Below are 13,434 nucleotides of genomic sequence, written 5' to 3'. Positions count from 1 at the left end.
ACACACACACCCCTTGTGTTATTGAAACAGACATACGAATCCATCGAGAATGACTACCCATGTATAACCTCTATCAAATTGCTTGCCTTCTCAGTGAGGAGGGAGAATTTGGAACTCCATTTTAAAAATGAATGAAGATCATTTTTACATGTAATTTGGGAAAATAAGATATTTTAAAAAAAGAACGGTGTCTACAAATGGATAACAGGTTCATTTCTTTCTGCCTCGTTTGGTCCATCAGATTCTCAGATTTTCTCATCTGGGGACTCCAATACCCTAAGTCTGGAATCTCATGATGTGAGAATTCTCTCTATGCAGATTGCAGCACATCTCTGCTTGTTCCTGTCATGTCACTCTTGTATATGTTCTCCCATAAACCCACCACAGAGGGACTTCCCAACCTACTGGAGAGCCTTCCTCCCTTCCTTTGAGAGGACACCATTACCAGACTGTCATCTCTTACTTGTATACTTCTATTATGATATTCTTTATACCCTTCTCAATTTTGGAGGGTAACCTATTACAACCTGCTCATACCCACCATGTGTCTCTCCATTTCCCATTGGGCGATCCTCAGTTTCTATTTTTCAAAGACCAGAATGTTCCATGGATCACAGCCATACAGTGACGCTGGGTTGATTGTTAGCGCTAAAACGATGTGCCTTTGTTTCAGAGATAATTGGGGTCACTAAAAGAACTTTGGAATTTTCCAAAGGAAATCCAGCCAGCTCTCCTCCGTTTGTTCAGTTCTGGGCCCAACTCATTGTCAAATGAGTTAGCATATGAGAGCACTTTGCAAACTTTAAAGCACTATAGGAATGCTGGGTATTATTTTTATCTAAGGTGTATAAACTGATAAGGGTCAGCTAGGTGGTACAGTGGATAGAGTGCCAGGCCTAGAGTCAGGAAGACTCATCTTCCTGAGTTCAAATCTGGCCTCAGACACTTACTAGCTGTGTGACCCTGGGCAAGTCACTTACCCCTGTTTGCCTCAGTTTCCTCATTTGTAAAATGAGCTGGAGAAGGAAATGGCAAACTACTCCAGTATCTTGGCCAAGAAAACCCCAACTGAGGTCATGAAGAGTCAGATACAACGGAAACAAGTGAACAACAATAATCCCTATTGTATTATTCTGCCATTGGTGGTGACTGTTGTAGGCCTTTTCTGACAGCCCTCCAACCCTTTCTCTGCTTTCCCCTTCCTCATATCTACCTTGAACCACATCAAAAGACAACATTGAGTGTGAAAATATGTTTAATAGGAATGTATATGTATAGCCTATATCAGATTGTGTGCCATCTTGGGGAGGGAGGGGGAGAAAAATTTGGAAACATGGAAGTGATTGTTGATAAATCAAAATAAATTAATTTAAAAAGAGAGAGAGACAACATTAAGGAAGGAGATTTGTCTTCACTTTATCACATAATTTATTGATTCTTTTCCACTAAACACAATAGAAGACCTTTCCCCAGACATGAACCATGCAGTCAGCTCAGGCCCAGGACCACAGCACAGTCATAAGCTTACATGGGATGGGAAATTATAGTGGGGTGGCACCCACCACATGGTCATACATGGAAACATAGAGACAAGAGTCAGAGCTACACTCAACACAGCTATCCATAGACACAGGAGACTACACACACACAGAGACACAGGCCCAGGGAGAGCTCACGATGGGAAAATTACACTAGAAACAGATAGTGTCTTGAGAGAGGTCTTCTGAGAGGGCTATTTGCAGCGGGTCTGGGGTGGAGACAATTGCTGTGATGGCCCTGTCTCTCCAGCTTTCTCACTATCCTGGGTTCCCCAGGGGCTCAGCCCTGGGGTCAAAGTCAAGGTTGGGGTTAGGGTCAGCACTGGAGGTGACCGTAGCTGCTCCCAGACAGACTGTTCTCCCTGGGGGGGGGGGTGAGGAGAAAAGGTCGTTGTGAGGGTTACCTGGGACAAGAAATTCTGTCCCCACCCATTCCAGAAGCAAGAAACTGCCCTTAGATTAGGAAAATCTAAGCCCCAAGTAACCCCTCTTTGAGATGTGATAAGGGGAGGAAAAGGTTGTGTGGACATACTGACATTGCTGAATGCTATAACCTGGATCCCGGAAGCCCTAGGAAGCAGGTGGTAAAGGGGTATTTTCAGTAAGCTAAAGGGAAAGTTTCCTTACTGTGCCAGAAGGGGAGAGGCGTGGCTCTTTCCTTTCTGGGGCTTTCACCTTTGAACCACCAGCATCCACCTGGGATATGATGTTCTCCAATACGTGTTCAATCTGTTCGACCCGGTTCTTGAGCCTGAGGGTTGGAGAAGATGAACAGACTTATGTGAGTCAGAAGAGACTCAACCATATGCATCAGAATCAGGGGAAAACACTGTGTGCCTGGGAGTGGGGGGAGCAGGAGCTCAGATGTTCATCTGAGGAGTCCTATGAGCCTGTTTAGGGAATGGGGCTGTGTGTTTCTGGTGGGGAGGCAAAGCCTTGCCTGTCAAGGAAAGACAGAAGCTTGTGTGTGTTGAGGGTAGAGGGGGAGATGAAGAGTCATCAGTGTCAGGTTGTGGGGGGAGAGCACTGTGTCTGGGGGTGGAGACTAAGCCCTGACTATCTTTAGGGGAAAAGCTGTTTAGGTGTCTTAGAGAATGAGGAAGGTTGAGGGTGGTTGAGAAGTAGGAACAGAGTTATCTGTGTCTAGGGGTAAGAAAAGCATAGGGGCTGGGAGAGAGGACAGAGTTCTGTTAATGACTTGGAGGGAACAGAGCTATGTATTTGAGATGGGGAAGAGATTTGAGAATGACGGGGGGTATCCCATATCCCTGTGTGTCTGGGGAGGGAGAATAGAGCTGTATCAGGAAAAGATAGTCATTTATGTCGGAGAGACGACAAAGCTGTGCATTTACAGGTAGGATAGTTTTTTGGGGGGACATATTCTTGTGTTGAGGAGGGTATGGATTCTTGTATGTCTGCGGTTGAGGACTTTGGGATTGAAGACAGAGTCCTTTGTGGAATATAGCTGTTTGTGCCTAGGGAGAGAGTGGACAGAGACATATACTTCTAGGAAGGACAGGGCCCTGAGTGTCTGGGGCTAGTGACAGAGCCCTGTGTCTGTGCCATCCCTCTGTACTCTGCCTCGGTCATACTTTATATTGACTATTCTGCGGTCAGTGCTGGGCATCACGCTTAGGAAGGGCATTGAGAGCAGGCCAACTAGAATGGTGAGGAGCCTCAGACACATGCCATGTTGAAGAAGAGATGGCTCCGAGAAGACGTGACAACTAGGTCCAAGCTTTGAAATATGGAAGAAGAATCAGTCACATTCTGGGTGGCCCTGGAGGCCAGAATTTAGAGCCATGTGTAGAAGCTGTGAACAGTTCAGCTGGATGTAAGGGGAAGCCATTTCTTCTCACTCTTAGGGCTATCCAAAAGCGAAACAGGCTGTCTAAAGAGACAGTGGACTCCCCCTTCGTGCAGGTGTTCAAGCCACTCTGAATGGCCATGGGCAGATAGGTCAGGAAGGACCCCGTAAGTGTAGAAGGGAAGAAATTGGGGGGGGGGCACAGAGAAGTGAAAGCGAATCCTGCGCATTTGGGATTTGGATTCCTGTATATTGGATTAATGGTCGTGGGGTGCTTTCTGCACAGGGGCAGAAACCTGCTTATGTCTTGGGGTGTCAGAAGGTCAACAAAGCTGGTTATTTCTGCAGGGAACAGAGTTCAAGAGCTATTGTTTATCCCTATTTTACAGCTGAGGAGACTGAGGCAAATAGAGTTTAAGTGACTCGCTCAGTCACATAGCTAGTAAACATCTGAGGCCAGTCTTCCTGACTCCAGGCTCACCGCTCCATCCACTGAACCACCAGATGCCTCTGAAGATGTGAGGTCTAGAGTTTTGACCAGAGATATAGCACCACCTCACCCCAACCCCCACCCCTGAGCATTTGGTAGAGAGCAGTCACAGGGGGCTGGGGCGGGACTGAACCATTTGTGTTTAGGGAGGACATTCCTGTGTATTGAGGTGAGGGGAAGGGGACAGACTCTAAGTCCTGGGGTGGAAGATGGATCCTGGTGTCTGAGAAGGGGAGAGATCCCGGTATATGTGGGATTTGTACTCCCGGGGATTTACAGATCCCTGAAATCTCATTAGGTTGATTGGAGAACTCATCAAATTGGCCAAGGTGTTCTCTGGTTGCTCTGCTTGCTTACAGTGGGAAAGCAGTAAGGGGAAGGGGACAGAATCTTGGGTAGCTAGAATGAGGAGATGGGGGTGGTTATAGAGTACCCTGTATTCCTAGGGTAGGTTTCTGGATGAATGGGCGAGCAGAAGAGGCAGCAAAGCCTTGCGTAGGCCAGGGAAGGGGGTTAGGCGCAGAACTTTGTGTGTCTGTGGGAGGAGGGGCGTTTGGTGGTCTCTGTGCTTGCTTCAGAGGCCTCTGCGTATGTGACAGGTGGCAAATCCCTTTGTGTCAGGGATGGGACGGGGGTGACAACATAGCCGTGAGGAGGGAGGTTGGGGAGAAGGCAAGGGATAGGGTGGGACAAGTCTGGTGTACCCGGGCTTTATGGAGTAGTGGTTATCTAGAGATGGACCTGTGTTTCTTCAGGGGATGGAGACCTATGGGTCTGGGGGAAAGGAGAGAATCATGGGGCTCTGGGGGCCCAGAGACCTGTGTGTGGTGGATGGGTCAGACCAATGCACGCCAATGGAGGACAGAAATCTTTGTTCTTTCTATTCGGTGTGTCTGGGAAGGGGGTGAGGAGGGCAGGCAGGATGTCTTGGGGCAGGTACAAGGCCTATGTGTAGGTAAGCCAGAGCTGTCTCTGTTTTGGGGTGAAACAAAGGCTGACTGTCAGGAGATGGAGAGCCTGGGTATTTCTGCAGGAGATGGAGCTTTGCATGCTGGACGAAGGGTCTCTAGAGGGAGAATGGCATGTGTGTCTGGAGAGGACAAAACCCCGTTTGTCAGGTTGCAGGGGGAAGGGAGAAGACAAGTCTTCTGGGTCTGGCAATGGTAGAGGGCTGTGTCTGGGAAAAGGAAAAGAGCCCTTGTGTGGTGTGGGGAGCAGGGCTCAGAGTATTTGTGTCTGGAAGGGGCCATAGGACCCTGTAAGTGTAGAAGGGAAGGAACTGGGTGCGGGGGAGGCCCAGAGAAGGAAAACTGAATCCTGTGCATTTGGGAATAGGACCAGAGTAATGTGAGTATGAGAGGGAGGACAACAAAGTTCTGTTTGTTTGGGGTAGAGGGCCATTGGGGGAGGGGCATGGGGGAAGGGGGAGAGAGATGCTGGGGGAGGGAAGGAAAGCAGGGGCCCATCTCTCAGAGAAAGAGGTTGAGTCCAGGGGGCCTGGGAGTGGGTGGGTGGGGGTGGAGCAAAGTCCTGTGTGCTGAGACAGAACTGTGCATGCCCGGAGTGGGAGACAAAGCCCTGCATGTATCTGTGGAGAAACACATGTGAGCAGTGCAGCTGTATGGGTCAGGGCCAAGTGGGGTCATGTATGGGGGATGAGGAAGGATAGCAGGGAGCAGAACAGAGTGGTTAGGAAAAGACCTAAGTCTGAATAACTGGAGGAGAGCCCTGTATGTGGCTATTTTTTTGGGTGGGGGGGGAGGTGGCAGAGGGAATCCTGGCTTTCCCTAGGATGGGTGGAGGAGGGGCAGGAACAGAGACTTGTGTGTTTGGTGGGGGGGGGGACAGGAGGCCACATGTGCCTTATGGGAGAGTTATTTAGAGCCTTGAGTATCTGTGGAGCTGTGTGTGTGCGTGTGTGTGCATACGTGCGTGTGAGTGTGTGAACAAAGCCTTGTGTGTTGGGGGGTAAGAACTGGGGAACAGAGCTCCATCTGTCTTAAAGGAGATGTCCGCAGAATGTGGTGTGCCTATAGAGTAGACAGAACCTTATATATCATCCTCTGTGTGTCTATGTGTGTGTGTTTGGACAAAGCCTTAGGTGTCTGGGGGTAAAAACCCTGTATCTTGGGAACAGAGCTGTATCTGTCTTGAAGGAGACATAGAATGCTGTATGCCTATAGTGTAGAGAACTTTCTATATCATCCTGTATGTGTGTGTGTGTTTTAGGGGGCAGAAAAGGAAGGATGGTGGAGAACAGAAGAAAGCCCAGGAAAGAGGCAGATGGGGGCAGGTACGGTATGTCGGGGGGGGGCAGAGAGGGGAGATAGTGAGGGGGCCATGGTCCCCTGTGTGTCTACAGGCAGGGGGACAATGTCCCGTGTTTTGTGATAAGACCCAGCTGTATGTGACCTGAGGGACAGGGCCCTAAATTTGCCGGAGCAGAGAAATTGACATAACCACCTTGGCCTGAACAGTGACAAGGTTAGGGAAGGTGGCTGAGAACAGGGTTAGGGCTTATCCTTGTGTAGACACATACTTACCCTTGTGCCCCTGGGAGCACATACCTGTGGAATTCCTCTCCAGAGACCCACAGGCTTCCCCTGGCTCTCTCTGAATGCCCTTCATTCTTCGGGCTTCCTCTAAGGGACTGGCCCAAGGTCTGGATCTCAGCACTGAGAGCCACCTGGTAGAGACCACCATGCTTATTGAGTGGTGCCGGGCCGCTGCTTCATTCGCTGTCACTGCTGATCCAAAGAGGCCCCCAGGGACAGCCTCCTAAGGCCCCTCCTTCCTCCCCAGCCCCATCTGCAGGCTCTCACCCGCTTCTCCTCTAGGTCCTGGCGCATTCTATCCTGCTCCTCCTCATCCAGCACACAATTGCCATCTCTGTCAAACCTGGTGAAAGCTGCTGTGACTTCAGTGATTTCATGCTCAGCATGTCCCAGTCTGGGCAGGGAGGGGAGGGGAAGAGAGGGGGAGGGGAGGGGACAGGGGGAGGGGAGGGGAAGGGAGGGGAGATGGAACTGTGAAATCTCTTTGTAATCTATAATCATCTACATAGAGTATCACAGATTTCAAGGACATCCAATCAAACTCTCTCTGGACCAGAGAAGGCCTCAGCAGCTGGCTGGCTTAACATCACACAGCCTGTAAGTGGAAGACTTGGGATTCCCATTCAGGTTGTCCGGTTCCAAATCCAGTGTACTTTCTACTTCTACTGCGCTCCCTCTCTTCACCCCCAGAGAGCCTAATCCAGCCTGAAATGATAGCTGGACTACACTTTCCATGAAGGAGAAGGGAACATGAGCAGTTTAACATAGGAAGAAGAGGGCTACGGGAGTAAAGCCAGGTTTGCATGCATGTATGTGTGCAGGTGTGTGCACGCGTGTGCACGGGGGCAGGGGGCACATTAGAGAAGTGGGTGGTAGACTGGAGGATGGGAATCTGGCTGTTTCTCACTCACTCCCTCAAGGTGTTGGTGAAATCCTCGAACTGCAGCTGCCGCTCCCCGCCCCCGAGAACCCTCTGCACGTCTGAGACCCGCTCCTTCTTCAGGCGCAGCCTCAGCAGAGTCTTGTTGTACCCCTGGTGGGGCAGGAATAGGGCAGGGGGAGAAATAGTGGACCCGCCTTGCTGCCTCCCCGCTGTGGGCCAGAGAGTCTGTGCCGCCCAAGGCAGGGGGATGCTGGGACACTGAGCCTGGAGGTTTGGGGGGCAGGAGGTGGGGGTGACACCCTGGATGGGGTTACCGGGGCCTGACTTGGGCTGGGGTTAGGGTTGGTCACCTGTTTCAGGAGGTCTGAGAGCTGCAACTCATCCTTCTGTCCAGCCAGCTCCTCCTTCACCTCAGAGTATGTGTCATTGATGATGGCCAGGAACATGTTCTGGGAGATGGGAACCAGGAACCTGTGTCCATGCTCTTTGACCTACTGTCTAAAGAGACTTACTGACCCCTGCCTGCTACTTGCACCGGCCCTAACGCAGTGTGGACTCAGCACTGTATTTGAAGCCATAAGACCTGGGTTCAAATCCTGACTCTCCTCCTTCCTACCAGGCTCCAGTTATCTCATTGGTAAAACCAGGGGGTTGGACTAGATGACCTCTCAGAAAGAACAGGAACCAGCCTACACAGAATACTTCATCACAATCACCTGGTGAGGTCAGTCCTACAGATGAGATGATGCCCAATTAATTGAAGAGGAAACTGAGTCTCAGAGAACTTGGGTGACTTGCCCCAAATCATAGAACCATAGAACTAGGGCTGGGAGGGACCTTAGGAGTCATCTTGTCCAACCCCCTCTTTTTACAGGTGAGGAAACAGCCTGAAGTATCATGGCCAAGGTCATGTGGACAGAACTAGCAGATGTGGGATTTGAACTCAGGACCTGAGACTCTAAGTTCAAAATTTCACATTCCTTCCCCTGCCTTCTCCTAACTAATCAGTAGAGGAGACAGCATTTAAACCCAGGTCTCTCCTGATCCAGCGCTCTTTCCATTTTGCCTCCTAACTTTCCAGCTAACAACAATAACAGCTAACATTTACATAGCACTTACTATGTTTCAGGCACTGTGCTAATGCTCTACAAATATTACCTTTTTTGATGCTTACAACAACTCTGGGAGGTAGGGGCTATTATTATCCCCATGCTAGAGATGAGGAAACTGAGGCAAATAGAGGTTAGATGACTTGCCCAGGGCCACACAGCTAATAAGTGTCTGAGGTCAAATTTAAACTCAGGTCTTCCTGACTCCAGGCCCACTGCACCACCAGCTACTCTTTCTAGCTAGCTAGATAAATCCTGTGATCTCACTGGCCTTACTAAGTGCATCGACCCTGTGGATCCTAATGAGTCCTCATACTTCACTGACCCACTAACACCCTGACTGTGCTGACCCATCAATGCCCATCTAAGCCCTGGTCATAGGCTGGTCTGGAGCCCCTCTACCACAATTCTGGAAATAGCCCAGTGGGAGGCTCCCCCACCCCCAAATCCAACTCTGTAGGTACCTTAACCCTAGCCGACGTTTAGCTCCCTCCTCCTCCTTCACCCCCTCCCACTCCTGGCCCAAGTCTCTCCTCAGCCTCACCAGGAGCACAAAGAACACAAAGAAGACGTAGGTGACAAAGTATGCAGGGCCCAGGATTCGGTTGGCCTTGTCAATGGCATTATAGTCAAAGTCTCCAAGGATGATCCGGAACTGAGTGAAGCTGAGAGAGCAGGGCTCAGCCTCACCCAAAGGCCTGAGCTCCCGCCTCCAACCCCCAACCCTCGACCCCAGTTCCCTGCTTCTCACTCAAGAGCTGGGATGCCCCGCTGCATCCCAGCTAGAGGAGGCCAGGACAGGGGAGGGGTGTTAGGGACATGAGCAGACTCTGAAGCACACACGTGTATACTCTCACACACGCACGTACTGCCACGTATGTGCACACCCACTCACTCACAGTGACACATAATGTACCTGCAGAGAGAGCTTCCTAGGAAGCACACATGCCCACACACTCACACACAGGTGCATGCATAGACACACGTGTGCTCAGACATGTCTCCCTGGAGACCCCAGGTGCCCATGAGGCTCAGGGCAGGAGGACAAGCCACTCACATGCACTTGACAAAAGTGCTAAAGTTTTCCACTTGGGTCCCAAAGAGCAGGAAACCCAGCTGGGCATAAGCGAAGAAGACGATGAAGAACATGACTGCAAAGCCTAGAATGTCCTTGGCACAGCGTGCGAGGGTGGACGAGAGCTGAGTCATTGTCTTATTGAAACTGATGTACTTGAATATCTGGGGAAGAAGCCCATGGGGCTTAGATGGAGCAGAGAGGCATGGGGAGATTCTGGGGGTGCTGTGTGAGGGGACTCAGGAGGAGCCTGCATGGTGAGGCCTTGGATAACCTTGCATGAAGGCAGCTGGGCTTCTAATAGGAGCAAGAAGCTAAAGGGGAAATGCATTGGTGGGAGGACCTCTGAGAGGGTGATACTGAGGGAGTGTCTATGGAAAGGGTCTCAAGCACAGGCTTGTGCAGAGGATGATTGGGGGTATCCTGCATGAAGGGCTCCGAAGGGAATGATTTGGGGATAATCATGGCAGGGGGGAGGGGTGTCCCAGGGAACAATTATGGGGTTGGGAGGAGCTCGTACCTTGATCCAAGCAAAGAAAAGGTTGACAGCATTCATATTGTTGTACTGTGTCTGCCAGAAAGCCAGGAACTCAAAGTCGGCATAGTCACTTGGCCGCTGTAGGAGGTGCCCCATAAGGCGATTCACTTCTAGGGTCCGGAACACATGGAAGCCCGCAGCCATAATGGAGAGCTGGGGAAAGAGGAAGGGGGTGGTCAGAAGGTCATAGGAGCAGGAGGGGGCTTGAGAGTCGAATATGAGGGCCCAGTCTCTTTAGATCCTGCTACCACACAAATGGAAACTCACAACCACTCTCTCCCTTCCTAGGCAATGTATAGTCACTGTCAGTGGCCACTAAGCCCTTTTGTAGTCCCTGGTTACTTTGTGTTCTCTAGGTTGTGTATGTCTGTACAGAAGTCTCATGTGCTCAATCATGCTGCAAACTGCCCAAGGCAGATGATGTAAGTGGATTTGGTACTGATGGATATTTGTCACAAGATCAGCAATGGCCACGTCCTTAAAAGCAGCTTCTGAACCCTCTCCTGTGCTCTCAAGTGTGCCTGTGTCAGAGGTCAGGGAACCCTGGCAGTCAGACATCAGGGGACCCTGGCAGTCAGACATCAGGGAACCCTGTCAGTCAGAGGTCAGAGGACCATGGCTGTCAGAGATCAGGGGACTCTTACATCAGTAATGCCAATACCATGAAGTCAATTCTCCGCCTTCTCCTATACCCTGAATAGGATGGAGGGGATAGAAGCCCAAGCTCTGAATGAAAGGGCAGTATAGCTCAGTAGATGCAGCTCTAGTGTTGCTTTGACACCATCTGCCCTGCCTTCCGTGTGGCTCCACCAACACAGGAATCCATGACTGTATCCCTGCTCGTCTCCTGGGGACAGCAGTAAGAAATGTTCACTTTCCTTGAGCAGTATCCACTGGGCTTTGAGATTCAACACAGCACTGGTTCATTGTTGGAAGATGGGCAGCAGCTACACTTGATGGGACCGTGCCCTTGGTGAAGAAAAGAAGCCCTTTGTGGGAAGATTAACAATCTCAAAGCTGAACTCCTGTCCTGGTCGTTTGAGGGGCTACTGCTATGTCAATGTTATACAAACAGCAAGGAAAGGGATCATTTCTTAATTATATGAATGAACTACCAAAGAAAGCCTTTGGGTTAGGAAGAGGCCAAAATAAGAGGTTAAGTTAGGAGCTCTGGGACCGATTGGCAGATAAGCTGGTGGTTCGGGGGGGACATACTTATCTTGGTTGAATGTCTGGAAGACAGGAAGAGAACATGGGCTCAGTACCAAGAGAAAGGAAAGGGAAAAGCTACAGATAGGAAGAGAGCTTCAGCCTGTGCTGACAAGGTCAGCAGGTTTGGGTATATCACAGCCTGGACTTCCAAGTGTAGCACTCTGGATAGCTGTCCTGGCCCAGCCCTGCTGGTAGGCACAGGGCTGGGATCATAAAAGGAAGCCCTTAGAAAGACTGGCGAGAAACTGTTTACATCCCTACATGGGAAGATCATACTTGTAACTCTTGAGAGCTGCATCTTTATTACAACATTTAGAAGAAATATATATAGACAGAGGGTGTGGGTATAAGTTGATTTGATGTGATGATAAAAAAAAAACCTAAGTAAGTGGTCAAAATGGATTATAATGAGAGAAGAGGAAAGGAGGAGGCAGAAAAGGGTAAATTACATCATATGAAGAGGCACAAAAAGCTATTACAGTAGAGGGAGAGTAGGGAGGGAGATGAGCGTTGTTTGAACCTTGCTCTCATCAGATTTGGCTCAAGGAGGGAACAACATAATCAGTTGGGTATAGCAATGTAACTTGGCATGTAGGCAGTAGGAGGGGAAAAGAGAAAAAAAACACGGGGGACATAGAAGGCAAGGAAGAAGTAGTAGGGGAAAAGGGAAAGAAAAGGGAGGCAGCTGATAGAAGGGAGGGCAGACTGAGGGAGGTAGTGGTCAAAAGACTTGCGAGAGTATGAACAAATGGGGAAGGGCCAGCGGCCTTCATTTCCTTGGGTCCGATGCACCAAATTTATCAGAACCTAGGGTTTTGGTGCAGAATCCCTGGCACATGCATGTGGGCAGCACTACCCCTGCCAGGAGTAAAGACCAGGACTTCCCCTAGACTGGACTGGCAGTGGTGAGTTTTCTACCTTGTTCAAAAACTTAACCAGATGGAGACCAATTTCAAGGCCTCTGGGGGGGGGATGGGGTACAGGGAACCTAGGCCTAGAGAAGGTAGGTCCCAAGGTGATTCAGTAGCAATAGCCAACATTTATGGAGCACTTTAAAGGTTATAAAGTACTTTACATACATCATTCCATCTGCCCTATTTGGGCTGCCCTAAATTCCACATTCCACTGGCTGTGAGTAGATGAAACCTGGAGGCCCCAAGTGCAGAGGAGAGAGAAAGTCAGTCAGTAAGCATTTATTAAGCATTTACTATGTGCCAGGCACTGTATTAAGCTCTGGGGAAACAAAGAGAGACAACAGTAGAGTCCTTACCCTCAAGGAGCTCACATCCTGATAAGGGGGAGAAGAAACTATTTGCAGAAAATTACACATACTAAAGATATAGAGACAGATACATAGCAATAGACAGAGATAAAAAAGGTAGAGATAGATAAGAGAGATAGGATAGATAGATAGATAGATAGATAGATAGATAGATAGATAGATAGATAGATAAATAGATAGATAGACAGAGAGATAGACAGACAGGAGAAGGTAGTTTGGGGGACAGCAGTTTCTCCCTGTTGGCAGAACACAGGAGGTACTATAGATAACATTCCATCATCTACTTCTATTCCCTCAATGCCTGGAATGCTCTCCCCCCTCACCTTTACCTCCTGGAAACTCCAGCCCCCTTAAGCACCACCTCCTACAAGAAGTCTTTCCTGATTTACCCACCTATTCCCCACCCACTCAATTGTCTTGGTCATATTTTATACTGGCTTATCTGTAAATACAAACCCCACCTTCTGCAGGAGGGAGGACTTTCCCAGCCCCAGCTACCACTGCATTCCCTCTGAGGTTACCTTCAGATTACACAATATACATCTTGTATATGCCTAATGATTTTCATGTTGTCTCTTCCCCCTTCCCCCCCAATTCCAGTTAGACTGTAAGCTCTCTGAGGGCAGGGAACAGTATTTTTGCCTTTCTTTGTTCTCATAGTGCTTAACACAGTGCTGGTGTGCATTCAGTGTGTATTGACTGACATGTGCTTTTATCCCCAGTAAAATGTAAAGTACTTGAAGGCAGGTCACTTTTTCTTTCTTTCTTTCTTTCTTTCTTTCTTTCTTTCTTTCTTTCTTTCTTTCTTTCTTTCTTTCTTCTTTCTTTCTTTCTTCTTTCTTTCTTTCTTTCTTCTTTCTTTCTTTCTTTCTTTCTTTCTTTCTTTCTTTCTTTCTTTCTTTCTTTCTTTCTTTCTTTCTTTCTTCCTTTCCTTCTTTCCTACTT

The 13,434-nt window shown here is 49.2% G+C and overlaps 1 protein-coding gene across 1 annotated transcript in view; it reads right to left on the bottom strand.

Moving 5' to 3' along the window:
• Positions 1-1,124: 1,124 nt before the first annotated feature.
• The window catches only part of PKD2L1 (polycystin 2 like 1, transient receptor potential cation channel), a 28,152-nt gene continuing 15,842 nt past the window's right edge, over positions 1,125-13,434 (bottom strand). The window contains exons 7-15 of the mRNA XM_020994547.2: positions 9,978-10,148; positions 9,440-9,621; positions 8,927-9,047; positions 7,624-7,722; positions 7,302-7,423; positions 6,658-6,784; positions 6,403-6,521; positions 2,166-2,289; positions 1,125-1,900 (exon numbers count right to left, since the gene is read on the bottom strand). Coding sequence (XP_020850206.1) covers positions 1,733-1,900; positions 2,166-2,289; positions 6,403-6,521; positions 6,658-6,784; positions 7,302-7,423; positions 7,624-7,722; positions 8,927-9,047; positions 9,440-9,621; positions 9,978-10,148 — 1,233 coding nt within the window. The 3' untranslated portion in view covers positions 1,125-1,732. The remainder of the gene's footprint in view (positions 1,901-2,165; positions 2,290-6,402; positions 6,522-6,657; positions 6,785-7,301; positions 7,424-7,623; positions 7,723-8,926; positions 9,048-9,439; positions 9,622-9,977; positions 10,149-13,434) is intronic.

Source organism: Phascolarctos cinereus, unplaced genomic scaffold (assembly GCF_003287225.1).
Source record: "Phascolarctos cinereus isolate Bilbo 61053 unplaced genomic scaffold, phaCin_HiC Scaffold_3;HRSCAF=262, whole genome shotgun sequence".
In the NCBI taxonomy this organism is placed as follows: Eukaryota; Metazoa; Chordata; class Mammalia; order Diprotodontia; family Phascolarctidae; genus Phascolarctos; species Phascolarctos cinereus.
The sequence above is the reverse complement of the archived record's forward strand: the minus strand, read 5'-3'. Positions and strand labels throughout refer to the sequence as shown.